Source organism: Lissotriton vulgaris, chromosome 5 (genome assembly GCF_964263255.1).
Source record: "Lissotriton vulgaris chromosome 5, aLisVul1.2, whole genome shotgun sequence".
Classification (NCBI taxonomy): domain Eukaryota; kingdom Metazoa; phylum Chordata; class Amphibia; order Caudata; family Salamandridae; genus Lissotriton; species Lissotriton vulgaris.
The window spans coordinates 1,063,329,435-1,063,349,880 of NC_141693.1; the positions used below are offsets into that span (position 1 = coordinate 1,063,329,435).

The following is a 20,446-nucleotide window of genomic DNA, read 5'->3' on the forward strand; positions in this document are numbered from 1 at the left end:
CCGAGGACCGGACCGGTTTCGAGGTAACAACTCTCATCAGCCCGGCTAGCTTGACTCCAAGTGGTGTGGAGTGCCTGGGACCCACGTCTGGGCATCCCCAGCGCACTTAGGGCGGCAATTGCAAAAACAACAAGTGATGGACCGAATGTGGATCAATGTCACACATTCCCCCAGTCAAAAGATCTGGGCCCAAATCCATCGTTTTTTTGCACTCCACACCACCCTGGGTTAGACAATGGCGATATGCAAATCAGCTTTGACCCTGTTGCCCCATGGGAACAGCGCAGTCCGAACTACAAAAGCCATGTCCTTCCCAGAACGGAATCAAGCATCCGAGGACCGGACCGGTTTCGAGGTAACACCTCTCATCAGCCCGGCTAGCTTGACTCCAAGTGGTGTGGAGTGCCTGGGACCCACGTCTGGGCATCCCCAGCGCACTTAGGGCGGCAATTGCAAAAACAACAAGACGATGGATTTAGGCCCAGATCATTGTACTGGGGTGAATGTAAGACATTGATCTACATTCTGTCCATCAAATTGTTTTTTGTAATTTTCTCCTCAAGTGAGCGCGGCATACTAGCCTGGATGTTAGTCTCTTGTCCCAGATGAGGGCCAAGCCATGTGTTTAGCTGCTGGGTATCGTGAAGCTGTAGCAGTGCAATGGATGTGGTTCAGGCTCCAGCCCTCACTGCTACCACTACTCTCCTGAGTGGCCGCGGTGACAGCTTTGCCTTAGGACAGTATGTGGAAAGAGACTGGTGAGGCAGTTCTACATGGAAACAGGCATTGCTAGTGATGGGGCATTTCCTGTTTTGTTGGTGTTTCTCTTGACATTTCCTTCTGCATGATCCAACAGAAGACCCCAACTTGATTTGGACCCAGTGCATAATTTATAAAATAATAAGTGCCAGTGGGCATTTTTTTTTCTCAGAAGCCCACACAGGGCGCTGTCGAATGTCTGGATTGACGAATACCCAGGGTGTGAAGTCTGGTTTCCAACTCATGTCTCTTTCTTCCCTGCGTTCCCCCATTATCACAATTTTCCACCCTTCTCTTCATGCACGGGTTCAAAGTCTGATGAGGAAAATTAAGTACCGGTCCCTAAAAATGAGAGCCAGTGAGCGCCACTAGGAACCACCAGCTCGAAGTAATCACTGTTTAGACCACTGTTTGGACCCTGCCCATTAATCCACTGGGCTCCAATATTCTGTGCTCATTTTGGCTAGACGTCTCCAGCCCCCGCTACTAATTTGAGGGTAAGCATTATTGTGGAACTTAGTGGAGACACTGAAAATATATATATTGGTTACTTCATGATGCAACATTCATGTCATTTCGTTACTGCTTTTTGTGTTTACTTTCCTATTTGCCTGACCTTGTATACTTATTTTCTCACATCTCCGCTGGAGAAGCATCCTTCTTTCCTTCCCCTGGGTGTTTTCATCTGAAGGACGCTGCTGTCTATTTCTGATTCTCTCATCCCATGTCCCCCTTCAAGTTTAGGTGTTCCATTCTGGCCCGGACTAATTCAGATCACAGTGGTAATCTCCAGGGAGAGTTGGATCACCTTCGAACTCAGAGCGAATCTGTTCTTTGCTCTCACACACACACACACACACACTTTTACAAACATATCTGAATAAAAATACAAATTAATATATTTGTATTACGATTTTTTGGAAAACGTGGCTAATGAGACAGCTAACGCCAGAAGAGGTGGAAGAGGGGGAATCTCCTTAACATTTACACATATAACAGACCCATTAGGTGGAGCCTTTCACTGCAGGGAGCTGACTTGAGGGCTTCGTGAATGGATGAGTTCCTCACAAGTTAAAAGTCCTCTAAACATTTGTGCCGTTTAAAATTTGCGTTTTGTTATTATTATGGGCTTTAGGGACACCTTCCGGTTGTCTAATGGAGCATTTCTTAGATTCTGCTAGGCTAGAGGGTTCTGATATATTTGCAAGTTATCTTTTTTACGACTTCAGAAACTTATGTAAGACTATTGGAGGATCTTCTGGTGTAAACTCTGGCCTGCCATACTCTTCCCAAAACTAACCACTATTATTACATCTTTGTATTATTCTCCCTTATCTTTGTGCAGGTGTGTTGCCAGGCATACACATAATCTATAGGTGTGTCCCATACTCAAGGAGAATCTGGTTAAAGCACTGAAAGCGCAAGTTCCCATATTAATTAAAACCGTAGGTCAGGTCAAAGCACCTGTTAAGCTTCATGGGACATCCATTATTGAAGGACGTTCCGTCCTTGGCCTTGTTCTAGGGATTCTTTTATGTTTCCACTTTTTGCGCAATTTTGCTTGGACTCCATTATTCTTCTATTGAATATCTGCTTTGAGCCATGTGCCAGTCCACTTTTACAGCAGCTAAAGGGAGGCAAATGCCTGAAAAGGTATATTGCTCTTGAACACAGCCTGGTATGATCAATGCAGAAATAAAAGTGGAAGTGTCAATTTAATACTGAAGACACTGTCTGAAAAGGATACTATTACCGACCTGGGCTGGGGTCTGCACACCTGCCTTGGGAAAATGCCTAGGCAGAAGACGGATGGGGGCGCGCCCTCAGCTGGGTATGCGTGGTTCAGCATCTGAAACTGCTGGGAGGGAACATCTTGCTCTGGTCAGACACCTTCTTTCTTAGGGCTGCTTTCCTCTCATTGACATGTTCCCAGTGTACATGCCTCGCTGTCCGTTAGGTCCGCTCTCTATGCGGCACACAAGGGATTCTCTAAATCTTGAGTTCTCCATATGGTGGTGGTGGCGACTGTGCACTCGGGTGCACTTGGTCTGGCCCAGTGCCTTGTGGCCACTGGTTCTGTCAGGGAATGGGAGGCGGGCTGGAAGAGGAGGAATACGTTATTTGTTTAGAATCCAGCCCTGGTTTTACTTCGAAGAAAACAGCAGGCCCTCCTTCATTTTCACTGCTTAATACTATCTAAAGTGGTTGTAAAAGGTTACCTTCCTGTTCCAAGTTAAGCGTTGTATAAGAACACTAGACAGACTGCTCAGTGCGTAGTAAAGTTTCTTAGTTACAGCAATTTGCTTGCTCTGGCAATTGCCTCAACCTTGAATTTCCTCCTAAGTCTAGTGGACCATCTATTGTCTGTCTCTTATGAGTTTTTATGCACTTAGGGTCTCATTACGATATCGGTCGGAAATCCTTTAGTCGGAATCTCTTAGACCGCGTTGGAGTCCTCCCGACCGATCGGTGGGATTGCATTCCGACCGCCCAATTACAATGGTCGAGGTCGGAATGCGAACCGCGCGGTTCTTCTGAATCTGTCTCGACTGGCCCTCGGAGTATTCCTGCTGGTCCGAACAGCATGGAACACCCCTATGGGCAGCGTTTCCAACTGAGGAATTACAATGCCGATTTCCAACAGCCTTTCGGAGTCTGTCTGTCCGACACAAAAAAGGCTGTCGGAAAGTGACTTTCGGGGCCCTGCGGCCTCCAGTTAATGGCCAAGGGGGTACCCAATGGAACCCCCCTGTAAAACCCCACTTTGTGTGGCAAGCACCGTGGGGTGCCTGCGACATGGTGCAGGGTTTTCTGCAAACACCCCATTTCCCCATAGGAGCCTGTGTTACAGCAGGTTATCGGGTGGAAAACGAGCTCCCATAGGAAACAATGTGACTCTGAACGAACAGTGTACGGTTGCATCGTAATCTGTCTGACGGAACCGCCGACCACTATTCGGTCGTTCCGATTTCTGAGACGGTGCCGGTCCAAGGCTTTCCGACCGACATCGTAATGAGGCCCTTCGTTTTTCCTGTAAGGACCTGTAGTTTTCTCCAGTCTGATTTTTGACTCCCTTCTCAACAAACTTCATTCTGGAATCTGGAGGGACAAAAGATAGTGGCAGGCCTCTTCCATGAAGTAACCGATGCAATGGAATGTACCAACTCCAAGTCTTGCTTTTGACAGTTATTTATTTAGGGCTCGGTATTATGATAAATATGGGAGGGGACTGAGAAGAGCGTCAGCACTACTGTTTAACGGGGGCCCAGCACACTGAAACATCTGCTTCAAAAGAACCAAATTCAATCCTCAAATGATCATCTCAAGCACTGTGTAATTATATCCCTTCCTGTAAAACCACACAGCCACTGCTGTGAAAATTAAATGGCAAGTAAAGCCCTAGTTGAAAAACATACAGGTACCCATCTCGGTGGGAAGACCCTGAACTTTGGAAGTGAATTACCCCCCTACTGCGGATGTCAAACAATGAAAATGGAGACTGACATGGTGCTAAGGAAAGCTGATCAAAGTATACTTTTTATGATGCATGGGATCCCTGTATAAAAACCTGCTTCGCATTTCCTTATTACATGTGACTTAAAACGTACATAGTTAGCTGTATAAAAGAAATCACATAGATTCTCAACTGTATTATCTTATTACAGCTGAATTCTGATGTCACACAGGGCTGACTCTAGGGCAGCACCTGGAGCTGACCTCGGGGTGGGAGGGGGTCTGGTGGGCACCGTGTTTAGAAATAATACAGGTTTTAAAAGTACCTTCTGCGGAGTTCCTTGTGTGTCCAGCAGTTTCAGACAACAATAACAAGCATTTACAATGCAATAGGTCACGCAGCATTAAAGTTTGAGTTATTGGCATTGTGTATGACAATGCGTTGCATACAATTTTTTGCAAACTTTGAATTGGTGAGCAGTGAGAGTGTGTGCAAGAGTATGCTGTTCTTGAAAGCAGTGTGGTAGAGAGTGCAGGAATTTGGGTGACCTGAGCAATGTGGATGGGGTGAGATTACAGGAGTGAGTGTAACTCGACAAAATGTGTTTAATTGGATACCAGTGAGATATGGTGTGGTGTGTGCATCCGTGCGTGTGTCTGGTTGTGTGCTTGAGAGTGAGAGAAAGAAAGAGAACCCTCTGAACGTTTAGTAGAGGGTCTACAGGGGTGTGTCCGCTTGGAGACAGTGGGGGCGATATATTGGGGAATGGAACGTGTTTTTCCTCTTCAAGCATTGACTGAAAGGAAGAGTTAGAAAAATAAACATATGGGAACGAAGGAGGAAGAGTAAGACCTAAAACGGTCACAAAGAGGGAAAGCAGAAAGCTGCAAGAGTGAGATAAGGGGTCGGGAAGTGTCTGGTAGTGGACTAAAGAGGCCTGAAGTGGATTCAAGACTACGAATTCAGGGCGCCGACCTCTCTGCACAGGAACTCATTCCTTTACAAACTAAGCACTGCCTCGGAGTAAGAATCAAATTGTGGACAGAGATTGTTGAATACTGAGGATGTGTTAAAGAGATATATCTATTCAGGGAAGTGAAACAAGAGGTCAGAATTGAAGAGGGAATCCAGTTAAGCTATAAAGCGAGAAAATTACATCTTCCCTTCCAAGGTAATACTGCAAAGTAGGTCAGTGAGACAGTTGAGTGGATTAGGCGCCTGCCGAAGACCTGCCAGCCAGAGTTTCAACTTACGGCAGGGCCAAGTCTTCTGTTTATCCTTCTAGTCAATAAACACAGTACTGTTGAGTTGTGTAACATTTATAAGTTATAAATGTTACAAAACTCAACCGTACTTGTTCTATTGAGAAATTATAACGCCAATTGTTCAAGCACCTAGAGGCAGTTACGTTTGGGAATATGAGCTATAAAATTATTCTTTATTTTGTTACTTAAGGTGTTTGAAATGTGCCTTTTACTTGCCCATGCTTTGGTGTGAAAAGTATGCAAAGTTGATCATTAGAGGTGGAATTTGGGCAGCACAGTGAACATCTAAGCACTCTAGCCGCTTAATAGGACAAAGTAATATGCAAAGATGGGTATGCACCTGTTACAACGCATTTTTTACTCCGCACTACCACTACAACGCAGGCATTACAACGCATACCGTTACAACGCATTGCGCTGGGGGGCGCTCTAGGATAAGAGGTAAGTTTAATTTACTATCCAACACCTTCCCTAGGGTCCACGGGGACTGGAGTTAGAATAGTAAATTATACTTACCACTATCCAGCACCCCAAAGCGCTATGCGTTGTAGCGGTATGCGTTGTAAATACCGCGTTGTAATGGTACGCGGAGTAAAAGTATGCGTTGTAACGACATACATCCGCAAAGATGACATTGTGCCCTCTCTATTATCTGAAGGAAGACCTCCCATTACTGAAAATTCTATTCTCCATGACTATGGAAGTGCCTTCCCAGTGTGTTCTTGTGGTTGGAGTGTTTGCCATTTATTGCAGTATTATCCTTGTACATGTGTTTGGTACTCTTTTGTAACATGCACACGCCACTTTTCTCTTGTAATACACTGTTTGCCACCTCTCACATTTTGTTTGCTTTTGATACTTGCACAAGTGCCACCATTGCCTACATAACGTTTGTTCTTGTGCCTGAGTGTCTAGCATATATTTCAGTATTATACCTCTAATTGTACTTTTTTTCTCTTGTAACCTGCACACTTGTCACTTTTTCCCCCTGTAATGCAGTGTTCGCTACGGGGAACACCCATTACACCGACAGTATTACGTCGCGCTGCCATCGCATCGCGACCTTTACATTGCGGGGGCGGTTACATCGCATGCTTTCTCAACGCATGCGACTACTGCACGTTTACAGTTACATCGCAAGGCATGTCATCGAAATAAAGCAGGCGCACGCGTTGAAGGGCACAACCCGACGTTTTTTAACAACGCGTGCACCTGCTTTATTTTGATACAAAAAAAGGAATTATTCACACAGCTCTGATGATGCACCTCAGGCACGGGCTCACAGCTATTATTATTCACACAGCTCTGATGATGTACCTCACGCACGGGGCTGACGCAGTTACTATTCACACAGCTCTGATGATGCACCTCAGGCACGGGCTCACAGCTGCTATTATTCACACAGCTCTGATGATGCACCTCACGCACGGGGCTGACGCAGTTATTATTCACACAGCTCTGATGATGCACCTCAGGCACGGGCTCACAGCTGTTATTATTCACACAGCTCTGATGATGCACCTCAGCACGGGGCTGACGCAGTTATTATTCACACAGCTCGGATGATGCACCTCAGCACGGGGTTGTGACAGTTATTATTCACACAGCTCTGATGATGCACCTTAGGCACGGGGCTCACAGCTGTTATTATTCACACAGCTCTGATGATGCACCTCACGCACGGGCTCATACTGTTATTAGTCACACAGCTCTGATGATGCACTTCACGCACGGGGCTCACAGCTGTTATTATTCACACAGCTCTGATGATGCACCTCAGCACGGGGCTGACGCAGTTATTATTCACACAGCTCTGATGTTGCACCTCACGCACGGGGCTGACACAGTTATTATTCACACAGCTCTGATGATGCACCTCAGGCACGGGCTCACAGCTGTTATTATTCACACAGCTCAGATGATGCACCTCAGGCACGGGCTCACAGCTGTTATTAGTCACACAGCTCTGATGATGCACCTCATGCACGGGGCTGACGCATAGCATTACTGTTGAAGGATTTGCGATATTAAACAAGCTAAGCATTCCACTTTACTACTTATAATTTTTTTAAAGATCTACATAGTACTGGGGTGCACCTATGTATGTTGTTGGAAAGCTGCCTGAGCTGCTGCTAAAACACAAGAGAACAGGGAGGGGAATGAGAGGAGAAGAGGGCCAGAGGTAATGCGGCACCTTGCAAAATTTTGGAAAATGAGCAGTATTGTCACACGCGCAATAACATGCGTAGTCTTTAAAAAAAAAAACCCTTGTGCTGCTTGTGCAGAGCAGAAAACAACTCCTGATGCACACACCCTTTGTGGCCTTGTCTGAAATCAAATGCTACTGTTTAATACTAGTACATCGCAACATAATTTAAAGATCGCAAACAATGTTTTTATTTTGTAGTAGGCACGGAGGAGTAAGTGATTTGCCCAGAAACAAAGGATGTAAAAACAACGCTATGACTCAAATCTGCTTCCTAAACACCAAGTTTGTCAGCTGTAGCCATTACGCTACAACTTGGGGTTAGGGGTCCTTTTATTAAAACTAAAATATGAGCCACACAACACATTTTTAGAAAGCCCCTGTGTATAAGCACGCCAGGGTTTATACCCCCTGCCATATAGGACAGGAGCTGGCTATTTTGTTTTTTCAACTGTTTATGTGTTCTAAGTCCCCTGGTAGCACGCGCACAATAACATGCGTACTATCACTGTAGTCCAAAAAAACAAAAAACAAATAGACCGCTTGTGTAAAGCAGAAGACAACGTCCAATACACATGTCCTTTGAGACCTTGTTTAAAAGTAAATGCTACTTCTCAATACCAGAGAGTAAACAATTTTCCAACCACGGATGTCGTACAACCGATGTAGCTGTGGCTATGTTAGAATCAGGTCGATAGAGGCCACAAAATGTCATGGTGTGGCCAACCTCCAAGCACACACATGGGCCAAGTGGCTTATATGCAAGTTAAGAGATGGTGCAGTCTTACCTCCCCGCACCACGTGCTGTAAAAGCCACTCACGCTGCCTCTAGTTGTACTTCCGCGTACAACGCAGAGCCTGCTGGGTGTCAAAGACAGACAGCCTATAAGGATACAGTGTGGCGGTGACGTCCTCACCGTAAGGTTAGTGTTGCGCGTGTGAATCAGCGGCGCTTACCTGCTGCGGGTGATGGACTGAGGGTGAGTGCAGTGGGTTTGGGGTTAGTATAAGTTTAATTGGTTAGTTCGGTTTGTTGGGGGGGTGGGATCCCCATTTTCCACCACCGCTGCCAGTACTTCCTCCAGCTGATTGATCCGTACAGAGTCCTTTTATATTACAGTAGTCCGCCACATATTGCTGCTTTTTTGTTGAGAAGTTGCATCCCTGTTTTGTCGATTCTTCGCAGCGGCGCTCGGCTATTTATGGAAATGTGTGCGCTCTAGAACGTGCATTTCAACTTTCCAAGTTAAGCGTGCTGTCTGGAAGAACATTACGTTACTCTATTGAAACGGGAATATTTGGACATCATAAGCTGACGATGAACAACTAAATCAACAGTAATCCCCTGGTGGGGGGAGGGAGGGGTCTCGATGCACTCGTGTGTGTGTGTGTGTGTGTGTGTGTGCGCGTGTGTGTATGTGTGCGACAGCAGGGGGGGTGTCTCTGTATGTGTGCGTGCGTGTATGTTGGAGCTTCCCAGGAGACAGGAGATGGCCACAGCGCGCGTTCGCGCGCGGCCCGCTCCGATCACCGATTTTGGGATGCGAGTGACCAGCTCTTGTCTCCTGGAAAGCTGAGTCGCTCACAATAGGTCTCTGGCGAGACCGCGCTTTCGCGCGGTTAACGCCACGAGACCTAAAAATGGCAATATAACTTTGGTGATGAATGTTACTTCTGGAGAGAGATCAGAGTTTTGCTTAGTGTCAGTTTCCACTTGTGATAAAGTAGCGCAGCGGGTTAATATGCCTGCTGTAAAGAAGGTGTACCACAAAAATCACCAATCTGAATTTTATACAGACTGCTCAGTAGATTACTGCTTTTGTCACAGGGATCCTCTTATTACTTGCTGTTCATAAGTTACAACCCTAATATAGCACAGTGAGCTGTGAACTGCCATCAGAGGTGCATGCAAACTGCATGGTATAGGTTATAATGTTATTCTTTTTTCCAGTATTTCACTATCTTAATGCTCCTAAAAGGGTTAATTTGGGCAGAAATGCTTTCTTAATTGCAAAATTAACTACTGTGGTATATTTTAAATCCCGAATGCTCTTCCAGACCAAACACTCCTGAAAAATACTGCCTGTTAGTATGCGTAGCGCTGTAAAACGTATAAAATGCAAGTGAGAAAGGAGCTATGGAGAGATTAGCGACACTGGTGGAGCATGGTAATGAGGGAATTCGTATAGAAGGAGGATTTTTAAGGAGGGGTGCGAACAAAGATTGTCGGACCTGGCACCACCAGGGCTGTCAGCCTTGACATCACGAAGCCTTCTGCCAGATCTAACAGCCAGGGTAAAAGTGGACATGGAGCACAATTAAAGCTGCAGTTTAAACAACGAAAATGGAAAATTACTTTCCCTCTTCTGGTCTGTTTTTCTAAATGAACAATGAGGAGGAGAAAGGAGATAATTACGGAAACATGTTTATTTTTTGCACACCCTACATAATTATAGAAAATATATAATCTCTCTACATATCTCTACAAATTGCAAGTTTCAGTGCGTTTCTTAAGCTCTGATTTGCATTAAACTGATTCTAGTATATTTTTGCAACAAATAGCTAACTGCTTTCTTGCACGAGGGATGCTACTTTTATTCTTCAAATTTGTAAACATTTTATCACTATCATATGAAACCGCAACAAACCATTTAAGTGGTTTGTTGGAAAGGTGATGATGTGACCATGCATTGCACAGAATAAATTACACCCTGCTGCACATTATCAAACTACTGAAAGTCATCTTGGAGTTCAATGACCTTATTAAGGCCACTGGCCTTGTTCCTCTACATGGTCACGGAACTCCGTGGTGACTTGCAATATCCTCATAATTTAAAGCAGGGGTTACTTTATCCCATATATCAAGCAATGCCCACTGCACACTATACAATGGCTGCCATGATTAACGTCATTGAAGTAATTCAATGTCTCATTCACGTCTATCTCTAGCTCTCCTCCCCTTCCCTCCTAAAATAGTCAATCTGACATTTTTCATGCCGATTTCAACATCTGATTGAATCACAGTGAGATCAACATTTTGAAATAGGAGGGTATGAGTCACTCAGCTTGTTTTCTTAGTGTGCCTATTAGCAAAACATATTTTGACATAAATAGATTGCAAACCTTGGTAGAATGCTTATTTTAAGAAAATCTGCTTTCTAAGTACCCAACAGCGCCCATTGTTAAATTATTTTATAACATAATCGCAAATGACTGAAATCACATTTAAATTTAGATAAGGATTTAGTAACATAGTTTGATGTTTCAACCGGGAATCCATCAAACACTGAAGCTGGTGTGTGCGAGCCTTGACTGAAGTGGAGGAAGGGTGTGGCGAGCTGGCAAGTGGCCTGCTAGTAAAAGCAGGAACTCTTGGAACAAACAGCATATATTCGTGAAAAACAACGGGTGAGAGCTGAAAGGGAGGGGCTGGACTGGCACAAAGTTGATGTAACGAACAACAACTTATTTGTTGCCTTCCAGGTGATGCAAATGTTACTTCTGCTATCTTATTACTTTATTCATACTCTATGAGATTCGGACTAGTATCCAGTTGAAATTCTAAACGCACCCGTTACCGAGCCCTATGTAACGCCTGTGATACATATTCTCCAAACCTATATAAAACAGTGAGTGGGAGAAAACGATGAATCCAAAATCATTAGAGAACCCCTCTAACCATTGGAAATGGTGATAAAATGCCAGGTCACGTCTCATGACTCGAGTAATGTCATTGGCTAGGGCTCAACCGCCCTGCTGAGACCAACACTGGTGAAAACCACATAGTGTGGCCTGTGTTCATGTGCAAATAGTATATTGTCTGGAAATGTGTGTTGGACTCAAGATCGGCTCCTCCGCTTGAAACAATTAAAAAAAGATGATAATAAACTTATTATTATTTTATTTTCTACACTACGGGGCTGGGTTAGGGCGCGGCGGGGCTGGTGTCGGAGCCTGGGAGGAGTGGTTCATGCACACTATGTGCACATGATGGATTGGCTGGCAGTCTTGGCCCGGCCAAACAGTCACGCGCACTTACCATGTTCCCTTCGACGTTGTAATACGAAGCCTCAAGCCTGGTGGGAAACATACACAGGCTCACTGTCTCCATCTGAGCGGCGCTCAGACCAAGCATAACGCTGCATCGCAGCGTTGTGATTGGCTTACAGGAGCCTGTGTGCTTCCAGGACTTGTCAGCAACGATGGAGGAGAGACCGAGGCAGGTGCGAGGAGGCAAGGTTTTTTTTTTAATGTTTTGTTCCCCCCTCGACCACCCCACCCCCGTTCCCTGCCAGCCGCCACTGGTTGAACTCCTACTTTGGGGCACCGTCAACTCCGATTTGCATAAATGTAAAAAATGTAAATTGATACTTGTATAGCGCACTACTCACCCGCAAGGGTCTCAATGCGCTTGTACGAATACCGCTGTGGAACCCATCCTGGCTTTCCCTGTGAGGCGTCCACTCCTGGGCACCCTCCAAGGTGGAGGCCAGGCATCCTTAGCGTTGTGGGGGCCGTTGTGGAGATTAAGCAAGCTATTGCCCAGAGTTGCAGAGTGGGACTCCATGATTGGAATAGGCACCAAGGCGAGAATTATCAGGTCTGCGGAATTTTGAGCCCAAGATCCGCCGAGGTGGGGAATTGAACCCTGGTCCCGGGCCAGACCTCTGCATCAGGGTCTGCCGCTCTAACCATTGAGCCACACTTCTCCACATACGCATACGGATGGTCTACCTTGAGATCACTGACAAGCTAAAAAAACAATTGAATGGAATAGTTCTCTGGGGCAAAGAAATTCTGGTTCATTCACTTATATCTATCTCTTATTTGGTTGCTCTGCCGTTGCTCTTTCATATGTTTTGATTGAAAATACAGGTACTTTAAAACATTGTTATCTACTTTGAAACCGTGGAGGAGATGAGTAATTAGACAAATGATGCCTTACCTCCATAGCGGTAAAAATTCTCTTTCTCTCTTTTATCAACCACAATTCCTAAAATGTCGACTTGCTTTATTGGGTGCCGTTTGTAGAAAAATACACCTGCAAAACACCACACACAATGCCATATATTAGTGAACAAATTTCATAGCTGCACTTGATCTGTTCTACATTTTCCCACCAGGCATACATGATACACATTGTAGTTTGCCAAGAAACCAGAAAATTTCATTATTGCTTAGATTTAGAATGAGTGGGAACAAGTAGCAGATATTAAGTTTAAGGCACTGCCCTGGTTTACTTGAGACAAAGGGGAGTAGATGCACCAATTCTACAGGAGACACGCCTGGTCGAAGGGGAAGTGATAAAGCTGAGAAGGAAGTGGAGAGTTTAATTATATACCATGAGGTTCTCTCTGTTCTCCGGGAGAACATTGATTTGGATACATTTAGGGGTGCCATTTGAATCCACTACTGCTTGCACTGACCGGTAGGGGTGATAAGTCTTTGTAAGGGGAGGTTCAACAGGATACAAGTAACCATATACTCACAACAGTGTATCACAACAGTATTCACCGACATGAAAAAAATTGCATACCTCCACGCAAGATAAATGTGCACATTCGACCATGTAAATATTGCTGCTTCTGTTCACATATGGATATTTATTTAGAGGGGTTTTTACCAGCCCATAAAAGCTTCCAAGTGCCATTTACATTTATGTATGCATTTAAGTTTTTAGCTATAAAAAATATTCCTCCTTTCAACCTTGTCTCATCTCTACTCTCTCTGACTCATCCCAAACCTTTCCGACTGGTATGAACCCCCCCAAACTTCTTTCTCAAACTTTCCCCTCCTTTTTTTAGGCATGTCACCCAACTAACAGGCACACAGAACCAGTTTTTAAAAAACAACTTCCCCTTTCAAATCCCTTCCCATCATCCTATCCCTACTCTAAACTCTACTATCCACACAAGAAACCAAGAGAACAAACTAACAAAACTAATGCAAAAAAGCATTACAAAAGTATTACTAATCTACTATTAACTTCAAATCTTGGGTTCCGGGGTAGTGTGCTAATCGCCGCAAAGCGCTACAACGTCTCATCAGGGGTAGTAGGCGATACATAAATTCCATTTATAATTACAATATATACATATAATAAACACATATGTCCGGGTAAACCAAGAAAATTACTCTCCGCTACTTCTCCTTTTCCCTAGTTGCCTCCTAGGCTGACTCATTTTATTTGCAAGGCGAGTTACCGCATGCACAGTGAAAGGATGATCAGCAACTTCAAACAGCCGGTCTGTCTTTCACTAAATACGCTGCACTCAGGGCTGGTGCTAATTGGCCTCTGCTTATGGGATAGCGCATTCAGTGTAGTATCAACGCTCCGTGCACCCAGTAAAAGGTACACCAGGGAGCAGACCAGGGCAATGTCCCCTCTAAGTGATACAGGCTGTGGGGTTTCAAGAACTGGTACCTCACTCAGCATAGCCCAAGAGAAGCTTTTGCGTAATTAAATGTTACCTCAGAGGCTCCTTCCAGATTTCCTGAGATCTAGTGTTGCATCCTGACGTCTGCACTCCTGCTTCCACATATGAACTCTCCTTTAAGCTCTACTTTTCCAAAAGGGTTTGCCTCCTCACATCAACATTCTACTGACGACATCAGAGGAGTTGAACAAAGGTTTTCCGATTTCAGAACCTCCTGCATAACAGCTGTAAATCAAATCGTAAATCATACGTTTTTATATAGCGCCTTTCACCGTAAGGTCTCAAGGCACTTGCTTTGGGAACCCGTCCTGGCCTTTCCCTGCGAGATTACCCCTACTGGGCATCCCCAAGGTGAAAACCAGGCATCCCATCGCGGTGGGGCCGTAGTGGAGATTAAGCAAGCTATTGCCCAGAGTTGGAGAGTGTGAACCCACGATTCGAGTAGGCACCGGGGCGAGAATTATCGAGTCCGTGGACATTTTGAGCTCAAGGCCCTGCCGGGTCGGGGATTGAACCCTGGTCCCGGGTCTGACCTCTGCATCAGGGACTGCCTCCTCTAACCGGTGAGCCACACTTCTCCACTGTATGTTACTGTGTCACACACAGTAACATACAGCATTAGTATAGGAAAACCCTCCTATATGCAAGCTTGATTGGACAATCTAGTGCTACCATAAGAATGTACAAGTAAAATAACGCAGAGGCACACAGATGTGCTAGTTTCTCTTCTGTGAGTACTAAAATAGATACTTTTTAGATGGGGTACACATGGGAAGGATAGAAGCAGCAGCTAAGGTTTAGCAGCTATAGAGGCAGTAGATAGAGAATTACAGCCTAGAGGCCCTAGGAAGGGAAATATTGCTGTGAAGACCTATCAGGGTAGAAGAGCTAAAATGGTCTAGTTGCTGTGTTTGGAGAGAGCTAGGATAGTGTAGATGTTAGAACTGGGAGAAATGTGACACTGATTAGAGGGATGGGAGAGATGGGAGAAATGTAACCGTCTATTGACAATGAGTGAGGGAATTAAGTCTTGTTATCGCCAGGCTTCGGAGAGCTGAGAGGTTTTAGTTGTTAGCCGTGGGGTCATGGGAGAGATCAAAATTGTGACGATCTAGCTGCGATGAATTAGAGCTTTAACGGCCTAGCTTACAGGAGTGGTTGTAGTGCCGCTCCAATGGGGTGGAAGCCCAGCAATGCTGGTCTGGCTGCCCCCTCCCTAGGTGGGGGAGAGCTGTGATGCTCCAAGGGGGCAGAAGACCAGCGGTGGTCCAGCTCCCTGGGGCGTGGGAGAGCTGTGACCCATTCACAGCCAGGGTATGGGCAAGCCAGCAACGTTCCAGCTTGTGTGGGGAGTTATGCTGGAAAACTAACGAAAAGAACAGGATGAAAATCTGGCAGGACTGGAGGAGAAGCAGGAGTGCGCGGATTAGGGAAACTCAAGCCTGTGTTTAGCTGGTTAGCATGTAGGAGAGTGACACCAAAAGGGTGGGGAAGACATGTTTTGAACTTCGGAGAGGAAAATGTATGGAACATAACCTAGTCGCTTACTCGTGGAAGGCACACAGAACATTGCTCAGTCACACAACCAACAAACAAGTCTTTTTTATTGCAAAAATCCTTCTCCCCTGTACCGTGCGCATAACATTATTGTAAAATACATGGAACTTAAATCAATTCGCGTCGGAAAGCAAAAGAAAAGTGGGGCTGTGGAATTGTCGAGGGAAAGTAAAAAAAGGTCAAAATTTTAAACTTGTGTAACAGGTAGAGCGCCATTGAAGAAATTACATCAACTGGGGATGTGGACAACTTTCGTTTCCAGATCCCATGGGCGTGCAGTTCATCCAGCCCAATTTATTTCATGTGTATTGTGGTAATAGAAGTCTGTTTTATTCAATTAAATAGTCTTAGCAAGTACCAAAATGCATAGAAACAATTTGGATTGGATTAGGTCCTCGCACATGGAGTAGGTCGTCTAAAGAGCTCTGCATCTGAAGTGCACCTTTCAGATCTCCAAAATCGCCCTCGAAAAAGAGCATTAAGCCAGAACGTAAAATCAGTCATATGAAAGAGGGACGGCCGTTGAGAAGGGTCAGAGTCCGACAACAGAGGTGCATTGTTTTTGGGAGCAGTTTTCTCTTGCAGCTGGGCGGGCTTGAGCCTTGAGGCTCGAAGTCCGCGAACGTAGCGCGTGAGCAATTCACTTAATGAGGAACAGATAGGAAAGGCAGATGCCGGCTGTGCGCGTGCAGGCGCACGTAACCGCAAGCTTTAGGCCACAAGCAAAAGCTTGTGGTTGCATTTCTAAAGCCCACACTCACTAAATGTCTCGCCAGACAAGCGCATGCGCTGGCTCAGGCGAGACCTAAAAAGGGGAGACTAAAGATTACAAAATCTCTATGATCGAAGTTGGTGTAAATGTTCGAAAAAGGCTGAACATGGGGTTGGGGTTGACGCATGTTTCGGTGGCTTGCGAAGAGTAGATTAACCACCTTCTTCAGGACCTTTCCAGATGCCCACAAATGTCACACAATATCCAGGGGACAAACAGTGTGGTTGGTGATAAAACTGCTGACAAAATGATACAGTAGCGTCTTTTGAGAACGATATATGATCAAAAATGGCCTAGTAGCCTAACGGCCAATTGATGAAAACGAGTGTGTCTTTGTCCAAGCTGCGTCGCTACGTTGATTCAAATGTCTAAATTGTTTTCATATGTAGGTCAAGTGGTGAAAACAGTTATTTTCGCACGAGCAGCGTCCTATCTCTGCCTCAGATGTCTAGTTTGATAGCCGTAGGACATTTGCCTTCCAACAGCCTGCAACTGTGTTGCATGTAAGACGATATCCTCATACCACCGGGTTTGTGGTATATATCATTAGTATCATTAGTATCTGCTCTGCATAAATACCCAGGCCATCGTTCTTCCAACCGAGTAAAGCAAAAAAAGTATTACAAAAGTATTACTAATCTACCATTAACTTCAAATCTTGGGTTTCGGAAAGGCGTGCTCGCCGCAAAGCGCTACAACGCCTCATCAGGGGTAGTAGGCGATATATAAATACCATTTATAATTACAATATATACATATAATAAACACATATGTCCAGGTAAACCAAGAAAATTACTCGCTACTTCTCCTTTTCCCTGTGGAGAAGACAAGATATTTAACCATAACCTGTATCATTGATAGCAAAATGTCTTATAGAATGATAGGTCATTATTATTTTAATAAAATTATCAAAAGTTTCAGACATCAGATATTTGAGTGTAAAATTAATGTTTTCTGAAATTGTGATCTTTACAACATATAGCTGCCTTGGGAGTGGCGCTTAAGGCAGGAGCACGGAAGAATGAGAGTGCACATGAGGCAGGAGAGCTGAGTGAGGTAAGCGTACGAAATGCTACCAAAATAAGTGAATTGGGGGTACTTAAAACAGCACATCATAGAGTCAGGATAAAGGGATAAAGGCCAAACTCCAAGGAATTCTCTCCCGTCATGAAAGGTGCCTGTGATGCAAACTCTGCACCTGCCGAGGTAGCATTCAATCAGCAGGAACATAGGTAGTCTTCAAATAGCCTGTAGAATGGAGTAGGTTTGTATTTGGGCTGTACACACTCATGCAAGATGTGTAAAGACGCGGAGTCGTATTTCCAGGGCAACCCGCTTTATTATCCCTAGTGGTCACCTCCGCTTCCACCAACTCCGGTCAGGGACTGTTTTACATTTCAAAGGGTAACAATCTACTACCCAGACACATTCTACCATAGAAACTAATTACATAGCTACGTTCCATAGTCGGGACTAGCAGAGCACTAATAAGAACCATCACCACAATACAAGGAGAACCAGGCCCATCAGGATATCCTGCTTGGGTGATTTGTTATGTTTTAATTAAGGTTCTGAGTTCCAGGTATCAGGTTGGGAGAGGTATTTGGAAGTGGAACCTGAAGCCAGAGCGTTGCAGTGGTTTATTGTGCTCTACTTATCTTTCAATAAATGTGAAGAAATCTAATGAATTGAGTGGGAGTCACAACAACATCTCTGGCAATGGGTGCAACTCTTGTCCCGTGGGCATAACTATGAAGCCACAAAACCTGATGCTTTGAAGACTCCTGGATGAGTGGACACCTTCGCTTTTTAAGAAAACACAAGTCTACCAGATTGTGATACAGACTGTGACTGAGTTGGAGACTGTGCTGCATAATCCTAAAATAAAAGATAATCGGTTGGGAGTTACCTTTTTTTTCAACGGTTAGGATGTGACACCCTTCCAGTAAGAGAGGATTGGAACACATACAGCAGTGTCCAGTGCGAAAAGAATCCAGCATGGAGCATTGTCCAGTACAAGAGGAGTCCAAGGCGAGAAGAGTGTGGGGCGCCAGGAATTACGGTGTCACAAGCAAGTGTGCTTAACACGACTGCGTGGTATCAGCATTGACACTACCTCGGTAGGGATCTACTGATGATCATATTTCAAATCGTAACAGTATGTTCTCCCGATTGAAAGGATAGGCAGTAATGTACAGTGACACTTGGCATAATTGTGGACACCACCTCCAGCACAATAACTGCAACAACTGGCAAAAAAGTGTTGTTTTCAGGTAAACAGTCACAACTATACTAATAAATGGGTATTTATTTATTTATTTATTTCTGATTTTGTATAGCGCCTGGTTACACTGTCAGTGTGTCCCCGCGCTGTCAGAAGAGTCAGTTGCTCCGACAGTCATAGTAGGACGGGCTAATCTTTAGGAAAGAGGAATGTTTTCAGTTTCCTGCGAAAGATGAGCTCCGATGTTTCCACTCTTAAGCTCAGGGGGAGAGAGTTCCATCTGTGTGCCACCAGAGTACGAAAGGATCTGCCTCCCATTCTGGCTTTTTTGTGTCTGGGGACAGCAAGAAGGCCTGCTCCTAATGAGCGGAGTTGCCGGGTGGGCGTATAGGGGCATAACAGGTTCTGAAGGAAGGCCGGACCCTTACCATGTACGATCCTGTGGCCAATACACAGGGCCTTAAAGTCGATCCTTTCGTTAATCGGGAGCCAGTGTAATGTTTGTAGGGATTTTTTAGAGGAAGCTCTTCTAGGCAGCCGGAGGACCAGGCGAGCTGCAGCATTCTGGATTGTCTGCAGTCGCCGCCGACTAGAGACGTTGGCACCTAGATACAGGGCATTTCCGTAGTCCAATCTTGACGTGACAAGAGCATGGACCAGGGTCTTCCTTGAGGATTCTGGGAGCAGGTCGATGGTTTTGCGGAGTTTCCGTAGAATCGAAAAGCAAGCACCAGCTACTCGTCTGGTGTGGTAGTCGTAGTCAAGCTTTGAGTCCACCCATACTCCAAGATTTTTCACCTGATCACTGGGGGTAGGGAGGGGCCCCAAGGTATGCGGCCACCAGGCAGATGACCAGACTGAGGGGGGTTTTCCCACAATCAACACCTCAGTCTTATCACCGTTAAGACGGAGGCAGTTCTTCGCCATCCATTCAGCCATCTCCTGGAGACATGCTGAGAAGTTTGCAGCGGCTAGTTCAGAGGGTTGGGTCAGAGCGACCACCAGCTGGGTGTCGTCTGCGTATGTTACTACTTCCACCCCATAGCGTTCCGCCGTAATGGCCACGGGGGTGACATATAAGTTAAAAAGTGTTGGACTGAGGCTTGATCCCTGCGGCACTCCTTGACCAAGGTCAAAGGTGTCGGATCGTGCTCCTCCTTGCTGCACCGAGAAGCTGCGGTTGGTAAGAAAAGATTCCAGCCATAGCCAGGCCATGCCTGTCACTCCTCCTTTCTTCAGACACTGTAGCAACGTATGATGTGCCACAGTGTCGAAGGCTGCGCTGAGGTCCAGGAGCACCAGTGCTGCCACATGCCCAGCGTCCACGTGCTTCCTCAGTGCCTCAGTCGAAAAAAGGAGGGCTGATTCTGTGGAATGGCGGGCTCGGAAGCCCGATTGGTTAGTATGCAGGAGGCCTCTGGACTCTATGTGTGCTGTGAGTTGTTGATTGACTAGTTTTTCTGCTAGTTTAGAGAAGAAGGGCAGAAGCGAAATGGGGCGGAGGTTACTAAGCTGGGACGCACTGATGTGGGGTTTTTTCTTAAGAGGTAGCACGACTGCCTTTTTCCACCCGTGGGGGACCTTGCCAGTGTTAAAAGAAGTAGACAATATATGGCCAACATAGGGTACTGTAGTTCCACAAGTAAAATTTAGTTTGATCTTTTTTGTGATGTTATTGTAATCTTAAATGGACACATACACTAAGATGTTCCTTGGAGGAACTTTTTGTTGTGTTGTACCAACCACGGAGTAGGCAGATTAATATCTTAGTT

The 20,446-nt window shown here is 45.3% G+C and overlaps 1 protein-coding gene across 6 annotated transcripts in view; it reads right to left on the bottom strand.

The window, feature by feature from the left end:
• Nucleotides 1-20,446, bottom strand: part of STN1 (STN1 subunit of CST complex) — a 482,731-nt gene that overhangs the window by 270,605 nt on the left and 191,680 nt on the right. For all 6 annotated transcript variants that reach the window (XM_086922737.1, XM_086922740.1, XM_086922736.1 and 3 more), the window contains one exon: nucleotides 12,630-12,725. In XM_086922737.1, the coding sequence (XP_086778863.1) occupies nucleotides 12,630-12,725 (96 nt within the window). The remainder of the gene's footprint in view (nucleotides 1-12,629; nucleotides 12,726-20,446) is intronic.